This window comes from Hydractinia symbiolongicarpus, chromosome 3 (assembly GCF_029227915.1).
Source record: "Hydractinia symbiolongicarpus strain clone_291-10 chromosome 3, HSymV2.1, whole genome shotgun sequence".
Taxonomy (NCBI): Eukaryota; Metazoa; Cnidaria; class Hydrozoa; order Anthoathecata; family Hydractiniidae; genus Hydractinia; species Hydractinia symbiolongicarpus.
Window position 1 is genome coordinate 12,136,703 of NC_079877.1, and position 17,280 is coordinate 12,153,982.

Genomic DNA, 17,280 nt, shown 5'->3' on the forward strand with positions numbered 1-17,280 from the left:
TTTCGTTAATATTTTTATTTTTTAAGTGCCTCATTTTCAAGCTGAAAGTTACGGTCAAACCCTTCATATAGTCAAGCTTCCTAAGAATAGCCTCGTTTTCAAAGTAATTATTTTCTTCAGATCTAAAACGAGACCCAACATAATATTATATTGCTCTACAAACTTCATATTTGTCATGATAATTCAGTATTCTATCTGAAGTCCTTATTTGAAGAGCACACAACCATTATAGAATTTTAAAATTATAGAATTTTACATGACGTCATAATTATTGTATTTTATAAAATCCGGGTAAGGTAGCTTTATCCGCCACTGATAAAACTTACAAAATTTGTTACTTGCTCTAAAATGCCGTGGAAAAAGAACGATATTTTAAATCTTTAAAGTAGGAATGAGTATATGTGCAAGTATCTTTTCCAAAAATATATGTTTGCCAATGCTAATTTTTTAAACCAGTTCACCTTCTCTAATTCGAATCTCGAAGGGAAAAAGGTTTTGTCCGAATTATAGAGAGATTCGAATAGTATAAAGTCTCTCTTGTTCGAATTTTCAGGTTTAAAGGCTGAAAATTAGATTTAGACAGAGATATCCGAATTTTTCAAAAATTGAAAAAAATAATAAAAGTAAAATATAATCAAGAATGACCGATATTTCTTTAATTCTTTGATTCTCTTTCTACCGTTCAAGATCTAGTACAAACTAATTGCTGAAAAAGTGTTCGATTTACATAGTTTCTTCTTAGTTGGATTTTTTAAATCAAATATTTTGTTCAATTTGTGACGTACTGAAAGTGTGGTAAGCCTGTGAAAAGTTATTGATGGGTGGCGTAACCCTTCCCCCCTTCTCGGATATAATAAGTTCACAAAAGCCCGGATCGATAGGATTAAACTGATAGGTGTATATGGGAACTATAGCTAATACTGCAAATGTTACCTGTATTTGCAAAAGTTTATGCGGCGAATTCTTTTAAAACCAGGTTATGTTTTCTGTTTTTTCTCATACATTGTCCCTTGGAGGAAAGAATACGGAAGGAGAAACAACTTCATTTTTGTGCGCTTTAAATGTATTGAATTTTCTATTGTTTTTAATTTCAAAAGATTCAGTGCGTGAGGTGCTAACTTTTTTCTATTGAAATCTGTCTGTAACACGCTGCAGGCACGTGATTATTGTATGGAAAGTGTGCCTAATATAAGACAGTGAACATTGCTGTTAAAAACGTCAACAATACGTTTGGAAATAAGCGTTTAACCATGATATTAACCTATTTTTACAGGCTTGAGTATACCACTTTGATCATGAAAAACAATATAGATAGATGTGCGCCGGACGAGTGCCGACAAAATGTGTGCTGGATTAATGTTTATTCTAACTAAAGAAATAACTTCTTATAACAGAACGTCGTTTTAAAACGACATATAAACTTTTTCTTTTTGTTTACAAAAGTGTCGAGCATGTGCTTCTTCGCTAATTATGTTAACATAAAAACAAAAGAAATTTTACCGATTTCAATATGGCTTCTTCTTTTGATAATATTATCAAATTCATCATCAAATTCATCATCAAATTACCAATCATAGTTGCAAATTGTTATTCACGAATAATTTAGTTACACAACCGCCAAAATTTCAAATTAAGTTTCTATACAGACACCTGCTAGAACCTCACGCAGTGTTTCAATAGAATTAAAAGAGTTGTTTCTTCTTCCGTATTCTTTCCTCCAAGATTGTCCATGTAATATCTGTATTAGGTTCTTCTGATTTCTTGAACATTTCGCGAATATCTTAGTAGCAATGATAATCTCGTTTTAGAGCCAATTTAAGGTCCGTCATAATCTTAATAATTAGAATTAACTTTAAAAAAGTGCTAGAACTGCAAAATGAAATATTTCCAAGAAATCTAAGGATGGTCAATTCGCGAAAAAAAAGGCTTTGCGAAATATTTGAAATAGATCAATTTAAGGTTACGCCATACATTGAAAATGTAGCATAAACTTTAAAATAGTCAAACTAGGTTATAATGACAATAAAACGTCCATATATCCTTTTATATAGGTATGGTAACTTTTCTGATGTTAACTTATTTATTCTCTTCTTGCATCACGAAAATCAATAAAATTGGATAGGAATCGGTGCCTTTCTTGACGAAAAGGACGCAAAATTGTTTAAAAAAGACGCCTTAATGTGCTTCTACAGAAGAACACAGTGTGCTAAAATTGTTTTGACCTTCTTTCTGTTCCAATTTCTGAACAGTTATTGACTGTTTATCGTGAGAAATCGGCATAAACAATTTCTTTTCTTGCTTCTAATTGAAGACCTGTATAATGAGATTCAGTTGTAGGAAATACTTCGTACTCTTGTCTATCTTCGTTTTCGTCGTTCTTTTTTACGCTTTGCTTATTTTAGCAGTTAGTCTCAGCACCTAGAAAATACATGGGCTTTTCATTTCGTACTTTATACTGCTACAGTGAATAATAGAAGATGTTCTAACCTCTGTACTTCTCAACTCCATAAATACATATATTGGCTACTTGCGTGACCACAAGCGCTATAATTATTGCTAAAACTAATTTCTTCGTATCCAATCTTTTCACTAAAATTAACACAATCACTTTTAGCAAAAGAAATTCACAAAAAAACAAAATAAGTACCAATGCTGTACTGACACAAGTGTCAAAATAACATCGGCTATAAAATTGGCATATACCATGCAACAGTTTTGGACATGTGCAAGGATCGGTAGCATTTGTAGGTGCAGGAGTTGTTAAACTAGCACTGATTTTTATCTTCTCGCCGTATTTGTTTTTGTATGACGCCCAAATAAATATATATGAAGCATTTAAAACATTACACACAGCGTAGTATGTATGAGTTGCATTAAAAATATATTTTCCTCCTTCAAATTGAAAATGATAGTTAAGCGCACAATTGCCAGTTGCTTCACGTGTCCATATACCATTTATACAATCATTATCTTAGTAAAATATTGCATTTTGGATTTTTTGAGGAGAAACTAAAAGTTTTAAAATGATTTTATAAATTTTCAAAAACAAAGTCAGTGAAAGAAAATAAGTTGTCATTACATGTTACGTCTATTAGTGTCTCTCCCTTGATCATTCCATTCGCACCAGTCGCATTGAAAACTAGCTTTGTTCCACAATCTGCACGTGTCACGAGACGTCGAGTTTTATAAACATATCTGTATCGCATGATTGAGATATTCACTGGCGCAACTTCGGTAGAGTATGAATACTCCAATTCTTTTTGTAATTTCCAAGTTAAAACAGGTTTCGGATTTCCACAAACTTCGGTGGTAACAGACAACTGTTTACCCTCGTTTACAGCATAATTTGTGTTTAGTGAAATCCCACAAGCTTCAGGACCACCTACAATTATTTAAAAAAACAAAATGTCTAGTGATTTTGTATTCAAGATTGTTAAATGTAGAATTCAGAGTGGTAATATTTTATATTGATATTTTATATTGTATTATAAACCGCAAACTGGAACGCCTAACAAACGGTATATCGAGTAGCCATCATTAGCGGACTTTTTTTTGGACTTCTTTCATATGAACACACCTTTTGACATGTAAATATCATGTGATAACAAAATTTTTAAAAAATTATAAATTATGATAAGTGATTTAAGTGTACTAAGATTTCCTACTTGTTATAGATTGTGCGACCTTGATTCCTCGTAGACTAATTAAAATTAATTTATTTTAAAAAAAGTCAAATTTAATGACATAAATGGGATACAAATGTACAAAAATATCTAAAATTTTGTTTCTATAACGATCTAAATCTAAAAAGATCTATTTTTCCGGGAATAAGGACGCTTATTCTATAAAGCTTGGTACATACGTTGGGGTGGTTAGGGTGAGGACAACATTATATGATATCATTAAGATTCATTTATAAATTCACACGTAACTGTGAAATCAGGTTGAATGACTTCCTTCCAGGAAAACAATCTGAAACCGTCATACTTTTTGTTCGTTTCAAACCACATAATTTATATGTACAACAACAACATTTGTTAAATAAAGGCATTAGTTGTTATAATTTATTCCTGGTAAAACAAAAGATTTAATTCTAATACTAATTGCAAATTGTGTGGTTATCTCAGTTGGAAAACTTCTTAGTTTTCACCCCTAAGTTTGCCATTATACACTCTTCTTATGTTAATCCTCGTTTGTACAAATACCACACCCTTGGTAACCGACATTTCTACAGTTAAACTGTAAATAAACTCATAAAATTAAATGCATTAAAAGCCAAATAAAGGATAACCCAACAACAGTACAATCACATTAGCAGCTAATTCACTTTTATCATGATAAGTACTAAGACAAATGCGTATTCATCTGGCATAATTTTTTAAGAGAAGCAGGGGCTTACAACATAAACATTTCAAATGACTATCAAAGGGGAAATAAAAAATATGATATTGCAGCTGATTTTAGGGTTTATAAAAGAATTGTGAAATACGGAAGTTTAAGACTGGTTGTATATTTTCTGTAGTATGTAGTCCCTAATTTCAAGGGTTTATAAACTACATTTTTTGATCAAATCCGCAGTTTTGTTAGAATTAATGAAAAAGACTTCTTAAAAAAGGTTAGTTTGTTAAAAATAAAGGAGAAACAAATTAAACCTGGAATACAGTCTTTAAAATTTCGATCTCATTGAAAACTTTTTTGATCAAGTGACTTTTTTCCGACATCCTTTAGTGATCACGATTTGGTTTGCTGTGTGCGTAAATTGAATCACGTAAAATTCAAAGCTAAAGAGATCCGTCGTCGAGACTAATGTAAATAAAATCACAATTCAATAAACGCTGAAATCCAAAATTCTGATTGGCTATCACGGCCTGGCAATATTTCAATCAAACAGTTTCCACAGTATATAACAAACATGCTCCCTTTATTTTGAAGCACGTAAAGTCGAAACCTGCACCTTGGCTAACACCTGAAAATAAAGCTTCGATAAATGAATGGGATAAATTATTAAGAAAATCCCCCAGAACAAAATCTGAATGTGACCGTAGAGCGTACTAAAACAAAAGAAATCGCGTAAATATCCTGCTTCGGACCACCAAAAGTAGCTATAGCAAAAACTTGCTTGGACAAAACGCTAATGATCCCGAAAACTTTTAGAAAACTTTAAATTTGATTTATCCATCCAGCTCATCAGAAAATGTAACTTGCAAAACGTTTGACATTGGCGGAGACAAGTGTAGAGATAGCAACAAGATCAGGCACGGTTTTACATCATTCTTATCAGCAATAGTTCAATCAGTAATGTCAAAGTCGCGGCTTTTATGTGATTCGATTTAGAGAAAACCGTCAGATACATTTCTCAAGACTTACAAAACCTTCCATCTAAAAAACATCACCTTAGCAAATTAAAAAGAAAGAAATCCAGTGCTAACGATGAGCTTCCGTCTGCTTTACTGAATTAACTGAAGCATTCAATAATTCATCCTTTATGCCACATTCTAAATCTATCCATATCAACTGGAATTATATCAACTGCCTGAAAGAATGCCAAAATTATACCGGTTTAAAAATCTGTTACTCGATCTAATTTTAACAATTATCGACCAATATCAATCTTACCAATTCTTTCAAAAATTCATGAGGAAATTTTTCATAATCAACCTAACAACTATCTGCCGGAAAATGAACTTCTGTGTTCACGTCAATTTGGTTTCGTAAGGGTATGTCAACCCAACAAGCAGTTACCATATTTTTGATGGCATTTGTTCACATGTTGATAAAGGAGATATGGTTGGTGCGTGATTTATAGATCTTACGAAAGCATTTGACACAATTAGTTATTCTAAATTGCTATCGAAACTGCCGACATATGGAATACATGATCGTGAACTAGATTGGTTTACAGATTATCTTTTTTGTCGTATCCGAAAGTTTTGGTAAATGTTCTGGAGTACCGCAAGGGTTTATCCTTGGTCCTCTTTTATTTTTTCCTGTTTTTCAATGATATTGGCGATGTTAATAAATATTCAAAGCTTATTAAATATGCAGATGACACCGTATTGTACAGCAAGTCAAAAAAAGTTGAAGATATAACTACAAAAATAAACGCAGATTTCGATGCCGTTTCATCGTGGTGCAAAGAAACCGAACTTATAATTAATCTGAAGAAAGGAAAAACTGAGGCTCTATTATTTGGAACATCGAGGAAAGTAAAACATCAGCTCGCCAACTTTAGCATCACAGTTGACCATCAGTTAAGTAGTTGATACCAACGTTCACCTATTGTGGGCTACATCTCGTGGCACTCACGAACTCAGCATAACAAAATGGATTCCCTGCGATTATAGCGATCCGAACAATCGGCTTTAATCAATAGTAAATGAAAATAGAAAACGTGCGTGCACTGCAACAAATGTCTTTTCTATTTTCATGCTCAAGATCATGAAATGAACACGCGAAATAACAGAAAGTTGATTACAACTCCAAAAAAAAAAAGTTTTTATGGAAGCAAACATTTATAATACACTTCCTCTAGAAGTCCGTTCTTTAGGCATGTCTGATCTAAAAACATTTTTAAATGAACATCTCAATTAGTATTTATTTATATTACTTAGGTCCTTTGGTGTAAGTTTCCAGTTTTTCTCTGCTTTTAATCTATTTTTTTCTAGGTTTTTTAGGCTCGTTTACACCCGACTTCTTATTTTGTCCTGGATTCTCGTTTGTCCATCATACTTAGTTTTATCACTTATGTATATATAATATCTTCTAATATATTTTAACTGGACACATATTTATAAGAGCTTTTAGTTGACATGTATATCCAATGTAAATATTTGCTTAATAAAAAATAAAAAAATTAAAAAGGTTAAAAAAAGCCTGCAACCAGAAATTGGAGTAATAAATTGCACATTTTGAAAATTTTTAATAATAACTTTTAACTTACCCACTACCTCCTTTATAACCAGTGTTGCACTTTTCACATAACCTTCTGATTGTGATATGAATATAACGTCTAACTTAAAAGACTTTTTCTCATTAAATTTGATTTTCTTGATAGATAGTGTATATACGTCATTTGACAAGCTTCCAAATAATCGATTACCAAACATTGCTTTACCAGCAGTTGTTATGTCTGATGCCAACGTTGTGGCTAGCACTAATGGAACTTTGTGAGATTCAAGATCAAACACCTTCAGTGCAGCTATTTCTTCCCCAACGTCAGGTACAACTCTCCACTGCAATTGAGCAGTTTGATTAACTGGAACTTCTAAATTGGTTTTAATAGCTTTAACTGTGCCAGATATCACTAAAAGGAAAAAAAAAATGATACACTTTCTGCACTATGCATACATCAAAATTTACTTATTTCCGTAGAAAGAACGTATAACAATACTTTCATAACAAGCATCTATACCTTTAAAAAATCAAGTTCATTAGAAAAAAGTTCATACAAATAATATGGTAATAGTGAAAAAATCTTGTTTTGGCTAAAATGTACATTCCGTTTTATTGTCTTTAGCGTAGTAAAAAAGAATAGATAACACAATAAGTAAAAAATATAACAATAATTACTAAATGCTACCTACATCGGTAGCTCCTGTCATCTTCAATAAAATGCAATTGAACTTTCTGCAACTATAACATTTCTTTTAATGTGTAATTATGTCACCTTAAATGTTTTTATTACCTTTTTTGGAAATGGTAGTATTTTTGACTTCAAGAACAATAATTCTATTACACTAATTTCTTTTCCCAGTACTGATTTTCTATTACACATCACTTAAAACAGTCTAGTTACATTTTGCTACTGTGTCATTTGTAGTACTCACAAGAGATAGACAAATCGCTACAGAAAGCAATAAATTACTACGCTTTCGAAGTATAGAAATGAAACTTTCTCCGTCACGTTCTATGAAATTTTTAATTCGTAAACGTCTGTAGAATATTGAACTTCACCAAAGCAATATAAAAATCCGTGGTTTTTGTTTTCAAATAAAAGATTTAACGACTGAGAAAAAATACGGACAATTCTTACTTACCTGAGTTCAACTTTAAAAGAAGTGTAAAACAAATACAAAGATGCTTCTTCTTTACACTATCGAAAACTATCATTTTGGAATAATAAAAATATTACATATATTGTTGATGCATAAAGTAAGATTAATGTTTCGTTATAACTTGACAGGTTTAATTACATTAATTATGTTAACTGTCTGTAATGCAATTAACTTATTTTTGATCACTGTTTCAGTAAAGAGATAGAGAAATGTTCCTTCTGGCACAGTCGACGTCGACTAACGGGAAATTCCCTAAGTCATCCATTAGTAAGTAACACAAAATAATATTAAATGTAAAATACATGACGTCATCTGCCAATTACCAACACAAACTCATATTAATGTATATATCATTAAATACTAACACATAATCATATTAAATAATATAAATGACATCATGCGCAATATGAGTAAAGGGAAATTCCCATTCAAAATCATGACCGTGCCAAAATTTTTTGAAATCAAAAAAATTATATATATAACAGAGATGGATTTGAATTCTGAAACCGTAAAACAATTACATATAATTGCAAAAACCCGTGGGATTAAAGGTTATTCAAAAGTACGCAAAGCAGATCTCATTGCTTTATTAGAACCCACTCCAGCATCAACTCCCATAGAGGATGTACCACAGAGACAACTCAGGAGGGCCGAGCGACGAAATCCAGTCAGACCAGTTACTATTCTACCAACACCAGAAGCCATGAATATCTTTGAGCTCCAAGAGATGGTGAGGACGCGACCAATAGTCAAAAGTAAATTGCAGGAATGGTCAGAGTGGCTATTATTACATGTACCTGAGATTATAAAGAAACCAGTGCAAAGTATATATACATCGATAAAATCACGAATACTTTCAATATATGATGGTGCCAAGAAGAATACCATGGTTGGCGAGGTCGAGGAGGAGGCGAAGGAGGATCATAATTCAGAGCAACCTAACCAAGATTTTACGCCTCAGGAACATAAGCATGCGATTCATAAGACCTTTAAAAGTTATCGTATAGCTGGTATTGATGGAACAGATATTGATGGTTACTTGGGTATGATTCGATCAAATGTAAAAACACTTATTGAAAACCAAGTGGAAGAAATGGGCTCTGCGAAAATCCAGTGCTCCTTTTTGAATTTATGGAGGAAACTAATTGATGGTACCAACGAGTTTATCGAGGTGAAAAAGGTGTTCCATAGCATATTGACATCAGTATTTCAGGGAACAATCGTGGATGAAGTGATGGATACAATGTTCGCACAAATCAGAACGCATGTGGAGAATTCTGCGCTGCCCGAGAGGGTTTTTAGTATCGGCCGCATCCCACATCTTGACGTGGACTTTCATAAACTGAAGTTAACGCGGGGATCATGATATATTAAAACACCCAAGTGGATTGCTACCAAGCAGGCCATAATTAATCCGAATAACAATGATCAAGAATGCTTTAAATGGTCAATTATCGCCGTCATACATCACGAAGACATAGGTTCAAACCATCAGAGAATAAGCAAGCTTAACCATATGAGGAGCAGTATTATTGGAATGGTTTAGAATTCCCTACTAGTATTAAGGACATCAACAAATTTGAACGTAATAATCCTGATATTGCTGTGAAGGTATTGCATTCGATGGGTAAAAATTTTAATATCTTACGGCGATCGGCATTTAACGAACGTGGGAAGCACACTATTAATAACGGATGACAAGAAGAGCCACTACGTGGTCATCAAAAATCTATAAGACTACTAGGACGTGAAATATCGATGAAGCATGGGAAAAAGCACTTTTGTCTTAATTGCCTGCAGGGGTTCCAAACGATAGAATTAAGACACAATCATTATACCTATTCCAAAGACAACGAAGCGGTCACAATCACAATGCCGAGCGAGAAGGAAAAATGGTTATATTACCAGGACGAACAATGTCAATTCAAAGTACCATTCGTAATATATGCGGACTTTGAAAGCCTACTGATACCGATGAAAGAAAATGCTTGGGATACCAAGATTAAGACGTTGAATAAGCATGTACCATGCGGGTGGGCGACATACTCCACTTTCGCATATGGATAAGTACCAGATCCACTAGCAGTCTACAGGGGCGAAGAGTGTGTAAAGAAGTTCTAGAGGATGAGGTAAAGCGACTCTACAGCACCTACCCTCAACAGGACATGTTACCATTAACGGAAGTACTAAAAAGGGATCACGACTCCGCCACGAGTTGTCACATCTGCATGAAACCCTTTGGCGATGACCCGAAGTACCGTAAGGTGAAGGAACACTGTCACTACACTGGGTTATACAGGGGTGCCGCGTACAATACCTGCAATTTAAAATATAAAATACCCAACCATGTACCAGTGATTTTTCACAACCTATCAGGATACGATGCCCACTTGTTCATTCGTGAGCTCGGTGAAAAATACGATACCCAAGATATCGGCTGCATTGCTGAGAACACAGAGAAATATATATCATTTAATGTGAAGATCAAGATCCCAATAGCGGGTATGGGGTACGGTGACGCTGAATTTTACAAAAAGATTAAAATAAGACTTATTGATAGTTGCCGATTCATGGCATCCTCATGGGAGAAATTGGCAAGCAACCTTATTGGTACGAACACGACAGGTATGAAATGCCAGCAGTGTACAGATACATGCTTGGAATTTAGGAACATCAATTATGAGTATGTGGCAAGCTTTTGGTGTAAAAATTGCGACTTTGACACCACGAAACACTTAAACAAGGATCAGGTAAAGGCTAATACACCAGCCATGAGCTACTACTTTAACGATGATGAGTTATTCCGGCTCATGCTTCGAAAGGGCATATATCCCTATGAATACATGAATGGTTGGCGAAGATTCGAGGAGAATGAGCTTCCGCCTAGGGAGGCCTTCTATAGCACTCTTAATATGAATTCTATTACTCCAAAGGGTCCAGAGACTACCATGGATGACTACCACGATGCATATTTAGTGACGGATGTACTGCTATTGACTGATATATTCCAAAACTTTCGAGGAGTGTGCCATGATAACTACAAGCTCGATCCTGCTCACTTCTACAGCGCACCTGGTCTCGCTTGGAAGACAGCACTTAAGTACACAGAAATCAAACTGGAGCTCCTTACGGACCCCGATGTGTTATTGATGTTTGAAAGGGGTATTAGGGGTGGTATAACTCAGGTTGTACACCGCTACGCGAGAGCGAATAACAAATATATGGGCGATTAATAGAATCCGGAGTATGAGTCGTCATACCTTCAGTATTTATATCTATTTATACGGCTGGGCGATGCAGCAGCCTCTTCCAACACATGGGTTCAAATGGGTTTCTAATGTAGAAATAATCAATGAAAAGAAGATCGCGAAGCTGGTATCTGATAACAAGCATGGATACCTCCTGAAGATCGATGTTGATTACCCTAAGAACCTCTACGACAAGCACAATGAGCTCCCTTTCCTACCAGAGCGCAAGTTTGTACATAGAGTAGAGAAATTGATGCCAAATCTCGAACATAAACGGAAATATGTTGTACACATAGGGGCTCTTCATCAAGCCTTGAAACACGGGCTAGAGCTTAAGAAAGTACACCGTGTTATTCAATTTAAACAAAGCGCGTGGCTCCGAGGTTATATAGATCACAACACCAAGCTTAGGACTGCTGCCAAGAATGATTTTGAGAAGGACTTTTACAAGCTAATGAATTTAAGCGTATTCGGGAAAACGATGGAGAATATCGGGAACCATCGCAATATCAAGCTAGTCACCAATGAAGCCACATATACGAAGCTCGTAATGAAGCCCAATTTCAAGGGTGGAAACTACTTTAGCAGTCACCTTCATGGGCGTGGAGATGGGTAAGATTAGTATCAAAATGAACAAACCTGTGTATATTGGGCAGGCCATCCTAGATCGGTCAAAGGCCATCATGTACAGCTTCCACTATGAGTATATGCAACCCAAGTATGGTAGTAAGTTGCTGATCTGCTATATGGACACCGACAGTTTCATTTGCCACATACAAACTTATGATTTTTACAAGGATATTTCCGATAATGTTGAAGCCAGATTTGATACCTCAGGATATTCAAAGGATGATAATAGACCCCTGACCATCGACAAAAATAAGAAAGACGTTGGTTTAATGAAAGATGAGCTCGGTGGGAAAATAATGACACATTTCATCACATTGAGACGGAAGGCCTATGCATACAAGAGCCTCACAAAAGACGGCGGCGATAGAAAGGCCAATGGTGTGAAGAGGGCTGTAACAAAAAAATGTATCACTTTCGAGGACTATGAACAATGTCTGATGGAGGGTAACGATATTAACAAAACCTGGAGGTGCATTAATAACAAAGGCCATAATTTATACACGCAGGAAGTAACAAAAATCGCGCTTAATCCCGCTGATGACAAAAGAATTGTTCAGGCGGATCAGATCACATTAGCCAGAGGACATTACCGGTTAAAGGAGAAATAAAATGGAGGTATTGCTATTAATAATAACTAGTGTATAAACCCCGTGGATAAATCCACTTAGGCAAAAGGTCAATAAAAAGAAAGTTGTTTTAGATGTTTTGCTAACGTCAGCAGTGCAGTGCAGATAAAAAAACATTGCGAAATTTGTTTATTCCTTGTCTGTAATGTGTAGAGGTTGAAACACTGGTCAAAAAAACGTACAGAATCATATGTTCTCGACGAACGCCTAATGAGATATCAGGGATTAAAAATTTTGCTGACGTCAGCAAAGAACTGTCAAAACCCTAAATATTTTTTTAGAAATTAGTATACCTGTTGCCTCCATCGCATAGATCTTGAAACGCTGATCAAGAAAATGTATAAGATGATGTACCTTTGAGAAACGGTTGCAGAAATAGGGTTTAAAGGATTTTTGATGACGTCATCAACACGTCCATTCCGAAACGGATTCGGGGATCCGGGTTTGGGAAAATTACCCAAATTGATCCTAGGTGGTCCCTAGTTACCCACGCGGTGAAAAATCATTGACGTCACCACCTCGTTTCCAAGTTATTTGGCCTCAAAGTTTCAGGTGCACTGTAATGGTTACATTAATTTAATATAGGATATTGACGTTAAAGTAGTGTTATTTTCGTCGCGCCGTAATGTCAGAAAATTTGACATATTAGAGATGCATTTTTCGGCAACATCAAAGGAAAATGAAGACATCCACTTTGCCTGTCACAGACACACAGACAGACGCACTTAGCGTAATATTATATAGACTAGTCGATTAGGCCCGTGGAAAATTCCACTTAGGCAGAAAAACAATTGAAAAGTTCTGTCATTTGAATTTTGATGACATCAGCAAATATTTCAGTATATTGAATATGCCTTTTACTAAAAAAAATAATCTGAAAATGCATAAAAAGAAAGTATATAAGTCATAATTTAACAAAAAAGTTCTTAAAATCTAACACAAAATATCAAATGTCAAATCGCATGAAATCCTCCCAACAAAACTTCAGAAAAAATATGAAAAAAAATGGCGTGCAAGGTGTAAAATCTAGTCAGTAGAAAGTTACAACATTGACAGTCACAACCCAGACAGTTACGACAACAATAATAATAATGTCAGAAATAACACATATCTCAAATATGTATACATCTTATTATGTGATTATGTTGAAAACCTTCAATATTTTAATCTGAAGTGTCGAAAAGAAAGGCTTGCAACAGTAAGCACAGATCTATGAAATAAGTTCTTTACGCATTTTAAACATTGTCTTTTCCCTAAATGCTTATACAACAATACAACCTGAACAATATCAAAAAGCCAAACTTTAACAAACACAAAACACCTAAAAACAAAAAATTAACCGGTTAACAAAACAATTTTTTGTCTCATGATCCGTACTGACTTTACCAAACATTTTAAACTGAAATGTCGAAAAAGCAATGAGCAAGGAGTAAATTTCAAATCAACAAAAATCATTATTTTGAAAACATTGTATATATATATGGTCCTTCCTCACAAAAGTTTACAATAAATGTATAACACAAAGGTTTATGAGGAGGTAAATCAAAATATGAACAAAAATCAGTTCAATTGGCATGTTTTATATTGTCTTCAGCCATAAAATGTTCCACAAAATTGATATGAAACCCATCAAATTCAACTCAGAAAAAGCAGTCATTTAAGTGCATACAAAAATACAACTTGTAGAATATCAAATTATTATTTTTAGTATATATAATTGCATATGGTCCTCCCTCACAACAGTTAAATTTTTGCACTAAATTTGCAACACAAAATACAAATTCTAAATAATTCCTATGGTTTTCCTCAAAAGTTTAATGAAAATATAAAAGATGAGAGGTGAACGACAAAATCAAAGTTTGCAGAATTTAATTATTTTGGTATATATATGTCTATTGATATATGCCCTTTATAACAATATTTCAATCCAAAATGTGAAAAAAGAAAAACAGTTTGCAACAAAATCAGTTATTCTGATGACATTGCATACACTTTTTCTCCACAGAAGTGTAAAAAAAGAATGGTTGTAGGAAATACTTCTGATTCAACAAAAATCAGTATTTGCATCTTGTACTCATTAAATATTACCTAAAATTTCAAAGAACTGTGATTTGGAACGCATCAAAGTTGAAACTTTTCTTAATTGAGACAAAATGCCATAAACAAAAACATTTTAGTCAGAACATCTGGAACAACAAAAATCACTACACTTAAGGTACCAGAATTACTACATGTTAAATAAAAATCGTTTCGTCATATTGCATGTAACCGATGTATATAAGTTTAGTTACACAAAATGTGAAAAATACATTATTTGCATACACAAATTGTGAAAAATACATTATTTGCTTAAAAACAGTCCTTAAACTCTTCTTAAATATTATGTAATACTTTTTTAAAAGTTGTTGTGGCTTGTTAATTTAAGCTTAAAATGTCAATTAAAATAAGTTACAGTCACATTCTTAGCAAAGACCACTAAGATTAGCTTACATGTAAAAAGCAACATAAAACTGAAGCTAACATAAGGTAGCTACAGCAGCTAATAGCTGGTCACTTAAATTTAAACTGGAGACTTAGCTAGGTATAAAGAACATGGCTAGCTACATATTTATAAATTCCCAGCTACCTAGCTAGTTGTTGTTGGTGTGGTTGATGCTAGCTAACAAACATAATATCATCAAAACTGAAAAAAACATAAACAAACCTTACAGAAACCTTTTTATACTTCATTTATATACCATGCCCCTTTTTAAATGCTTTTGTAAAGATTTATTTTGAAGGAAAGAGTAGAAATTCCTTAAAAAGAACAGCCATCTTTTTTACAAACACAATTTCCGTTACTTTGTGCTAAAACTTCATTTAAAAAACCACATAAAACTCGCAGCTTTTCACGACAAAGAAGACATATTTTTTTCGGCGACTTCAAAGAGAATTTCGGCAACATCAAAGGAAAATGGCGACATCAACTTTGCCTGTCACAGAGACACGGAACTGGCGTATTATTATACAGATAAACATGTAATATCTCGTTGATATTATTGATGTTGTAGATACACCAGCGGGTGCTGTTGATCAACCTATAAATAAACGCCAGGCTTTGAAGGATGCTTGCAAATCCAAGCCACATTTACTGCCAAAAAAATGTACTGATGGTTTTCTGGATAAAGCATCACCCGAGATTATCGAAAAAATATATAATGATTTTACTGAACGCGAGGTGGTTGAGAATGGGCAGAATACTGCCAGAGCTCTTTCCTGTCACGCCATTAGCTTGTAACCGAAGGCTATAGGCAACCTGGTAACCCTCGATAGCCCCAAAGGTTTGAGAAGAGATATAGAGGAAGATGCTATTATTAGGGAGAGCATGGCTGACTTGGGTATTCTCGTTTATACAGCCTTTGGTCGATTCATCGCGCCTTTGCTCATTTCCGCGCACACGATAAATCATACAAAATTGTCTAAACAGGGTTCCCCGGATTCGGAGGAAATGGTAAATGATACAAGCCCTCCATCATAAAAGAAAATTTTATAACTCTCGCGGCTTATAAAGAAATGAGCATTGAACAACCACAAGAAGATAGGGCCATAACAAAACCAGTGAATCGTCCTGGTAGAGTAGCCCAAGGCCACAAGTTGGCCGCACTGATGAAGAAGAGGAAGGAAGATCTGAAACAACAAGAGGGTGCTGTACAACCTCCAGTCAAAGCCTCTTCTAGAGTGAGTTGTATACAGTCAGGAAATGGAATATACATTGGTGGAAGCCTACTCGCGATCGCATGTATTGGAGGTATCCTATATTTTACTCGTAAAAAATCCGCGATTACTCAGCAGCCTCCACCAGCGGTTCATCAACCAATCGCGCGGCAGGAGTCCAAGGCAGATACTGACATTTTCAAGATGCGATGAGCGTATAAAAAGCATGAGCGGCAAAGAATATCAGAAGGAAGTTGTTGATAGCCTATGGGAGTCTGTCAGACTAGTTTCATATACAATCGTCTTGGCACTGGGTGTTAAAAAAGCATTAGGCGTTTCTCGACCAGGTGCGAAGATGGATCTGGAGGATGGGCTTAAGCTCGCTGGATATATGACTGGTGCGATCTTATTTGACGATTACGCAATAAAACAAGGTTGGTATAAGCGTTCCATGATGCCTCCAAAATAGAATAGCCCAGCGAAAAATTTGTGTATATCAGGCGGTATACACAAACAATTTGGGGACCAAGAAATGCAATAAATGCAATCGCTCTTTTACATTAGACAATTTCAAGATCAACAAACGTAATGGGCAAGGGACAAAACAATGTATCAAATGCCTAGACGGCATGAAGGCTTCAAGGGAACGAAATAGGTGTATTGAACATGGTAGGATAAGATATCAATGTAAGGACTGCGGAGGTAATCAATTATGCCCATGTGGTAGGATAAGATCCACCTGTAAAATTCATGATCCCCCTCCTGGCCATCTCGCCCATGTTGTACGCAGTCGGGTCAGCCATACCCTACAGAGGAGCAAAGAGCTCAGATTTCAAGAGTACCTTGGGTGCAATATGGCTAAACTGAGGGATCATATTGAAGTTCAGTTCACTGAAGGTATGAATCGGGACAATTATGGAGATTGGCATATTGACCATAAAATTTTACTACTATATAAGAAAAATGGTGTTGCTCCGTCGCTTGATGAAGTGGCGAGACGGTTACACTACACCAACACTCAACCAATGT

The 17,280-nt window shown here is 34.9% G+C and overlaps 1 protein-coding gene across 2 annotated transcripts; it reads right to left on the minus strand.

The window, feature by feature from the left end:
* Nucleotides 1–1,912: 1,912 nt before the first annotated feature.
* On the minus strand, nucleotides 1,913–8,181 carry LOC130635756 (uncharacterized). 2 transcript variants are annotated; one of them, XM_057445214.1, is made up of 5 exons: nucleotides 8,037–8,181; nucleotides 6,941–7,303; nucleotides 3,080–3,382; nucleotides 2,488–2,589; nucleotides 1,913–2,418 (listed from the first exon to the last, which is right to left on the minus strand). In XM_057445214.1, the coding sequence occupies exons 1-5, from the start codon at nucleotides 8,107–8,109 to the stop codon at nucleotides 2,399–2,401; spliced, it is 861 nt and encodes a 286-aa protein (XP_057301197.1). In that variant the 5' UTR covers nucleotides 8,110–8,181; the 3' UTR covers nucleotides 1,913–2,398. The 2 variants fall into 2 exon arrangements, with proteins under 2 accessions (XP_057301197.1, XP_057301198.1); XM_057445215.1 differs by lacking the exons at nucleotides 1,913–2,418; nucleotides 2,488–2,589 and adding an exon at nucleotides 2,714–3,009.
* Nucleotides 8,182–17,280: the final 9,099 nt, after the last annotated feature.

Excerpts from the sequence above, each read along its gene's own strand:
- LOC130635756 (XM_057445214.1), bottom strand. The coding sequence starts at position 8,109 with ATGATAGTTTTCGATAGTGTAAAGAAGAAGCATCTTTGTATTTGTTTT. Across the intron at positions 3,383-6,940 it reads GGTTATAAAGGAGGTAGTGG|GTGGTCCTGAAGCTTGTGGG; the intron begins GTAAGTTAAAAG and ends AAATAATTGTAG. Across the intron at positions 2,419-2,487 it reads TGGAGTTGAGAAGTACAGAG|GTGCTGAGACTAACTGCTAA; the intron begins GTTAGAACATCT and ends TGTATTTTCTAG.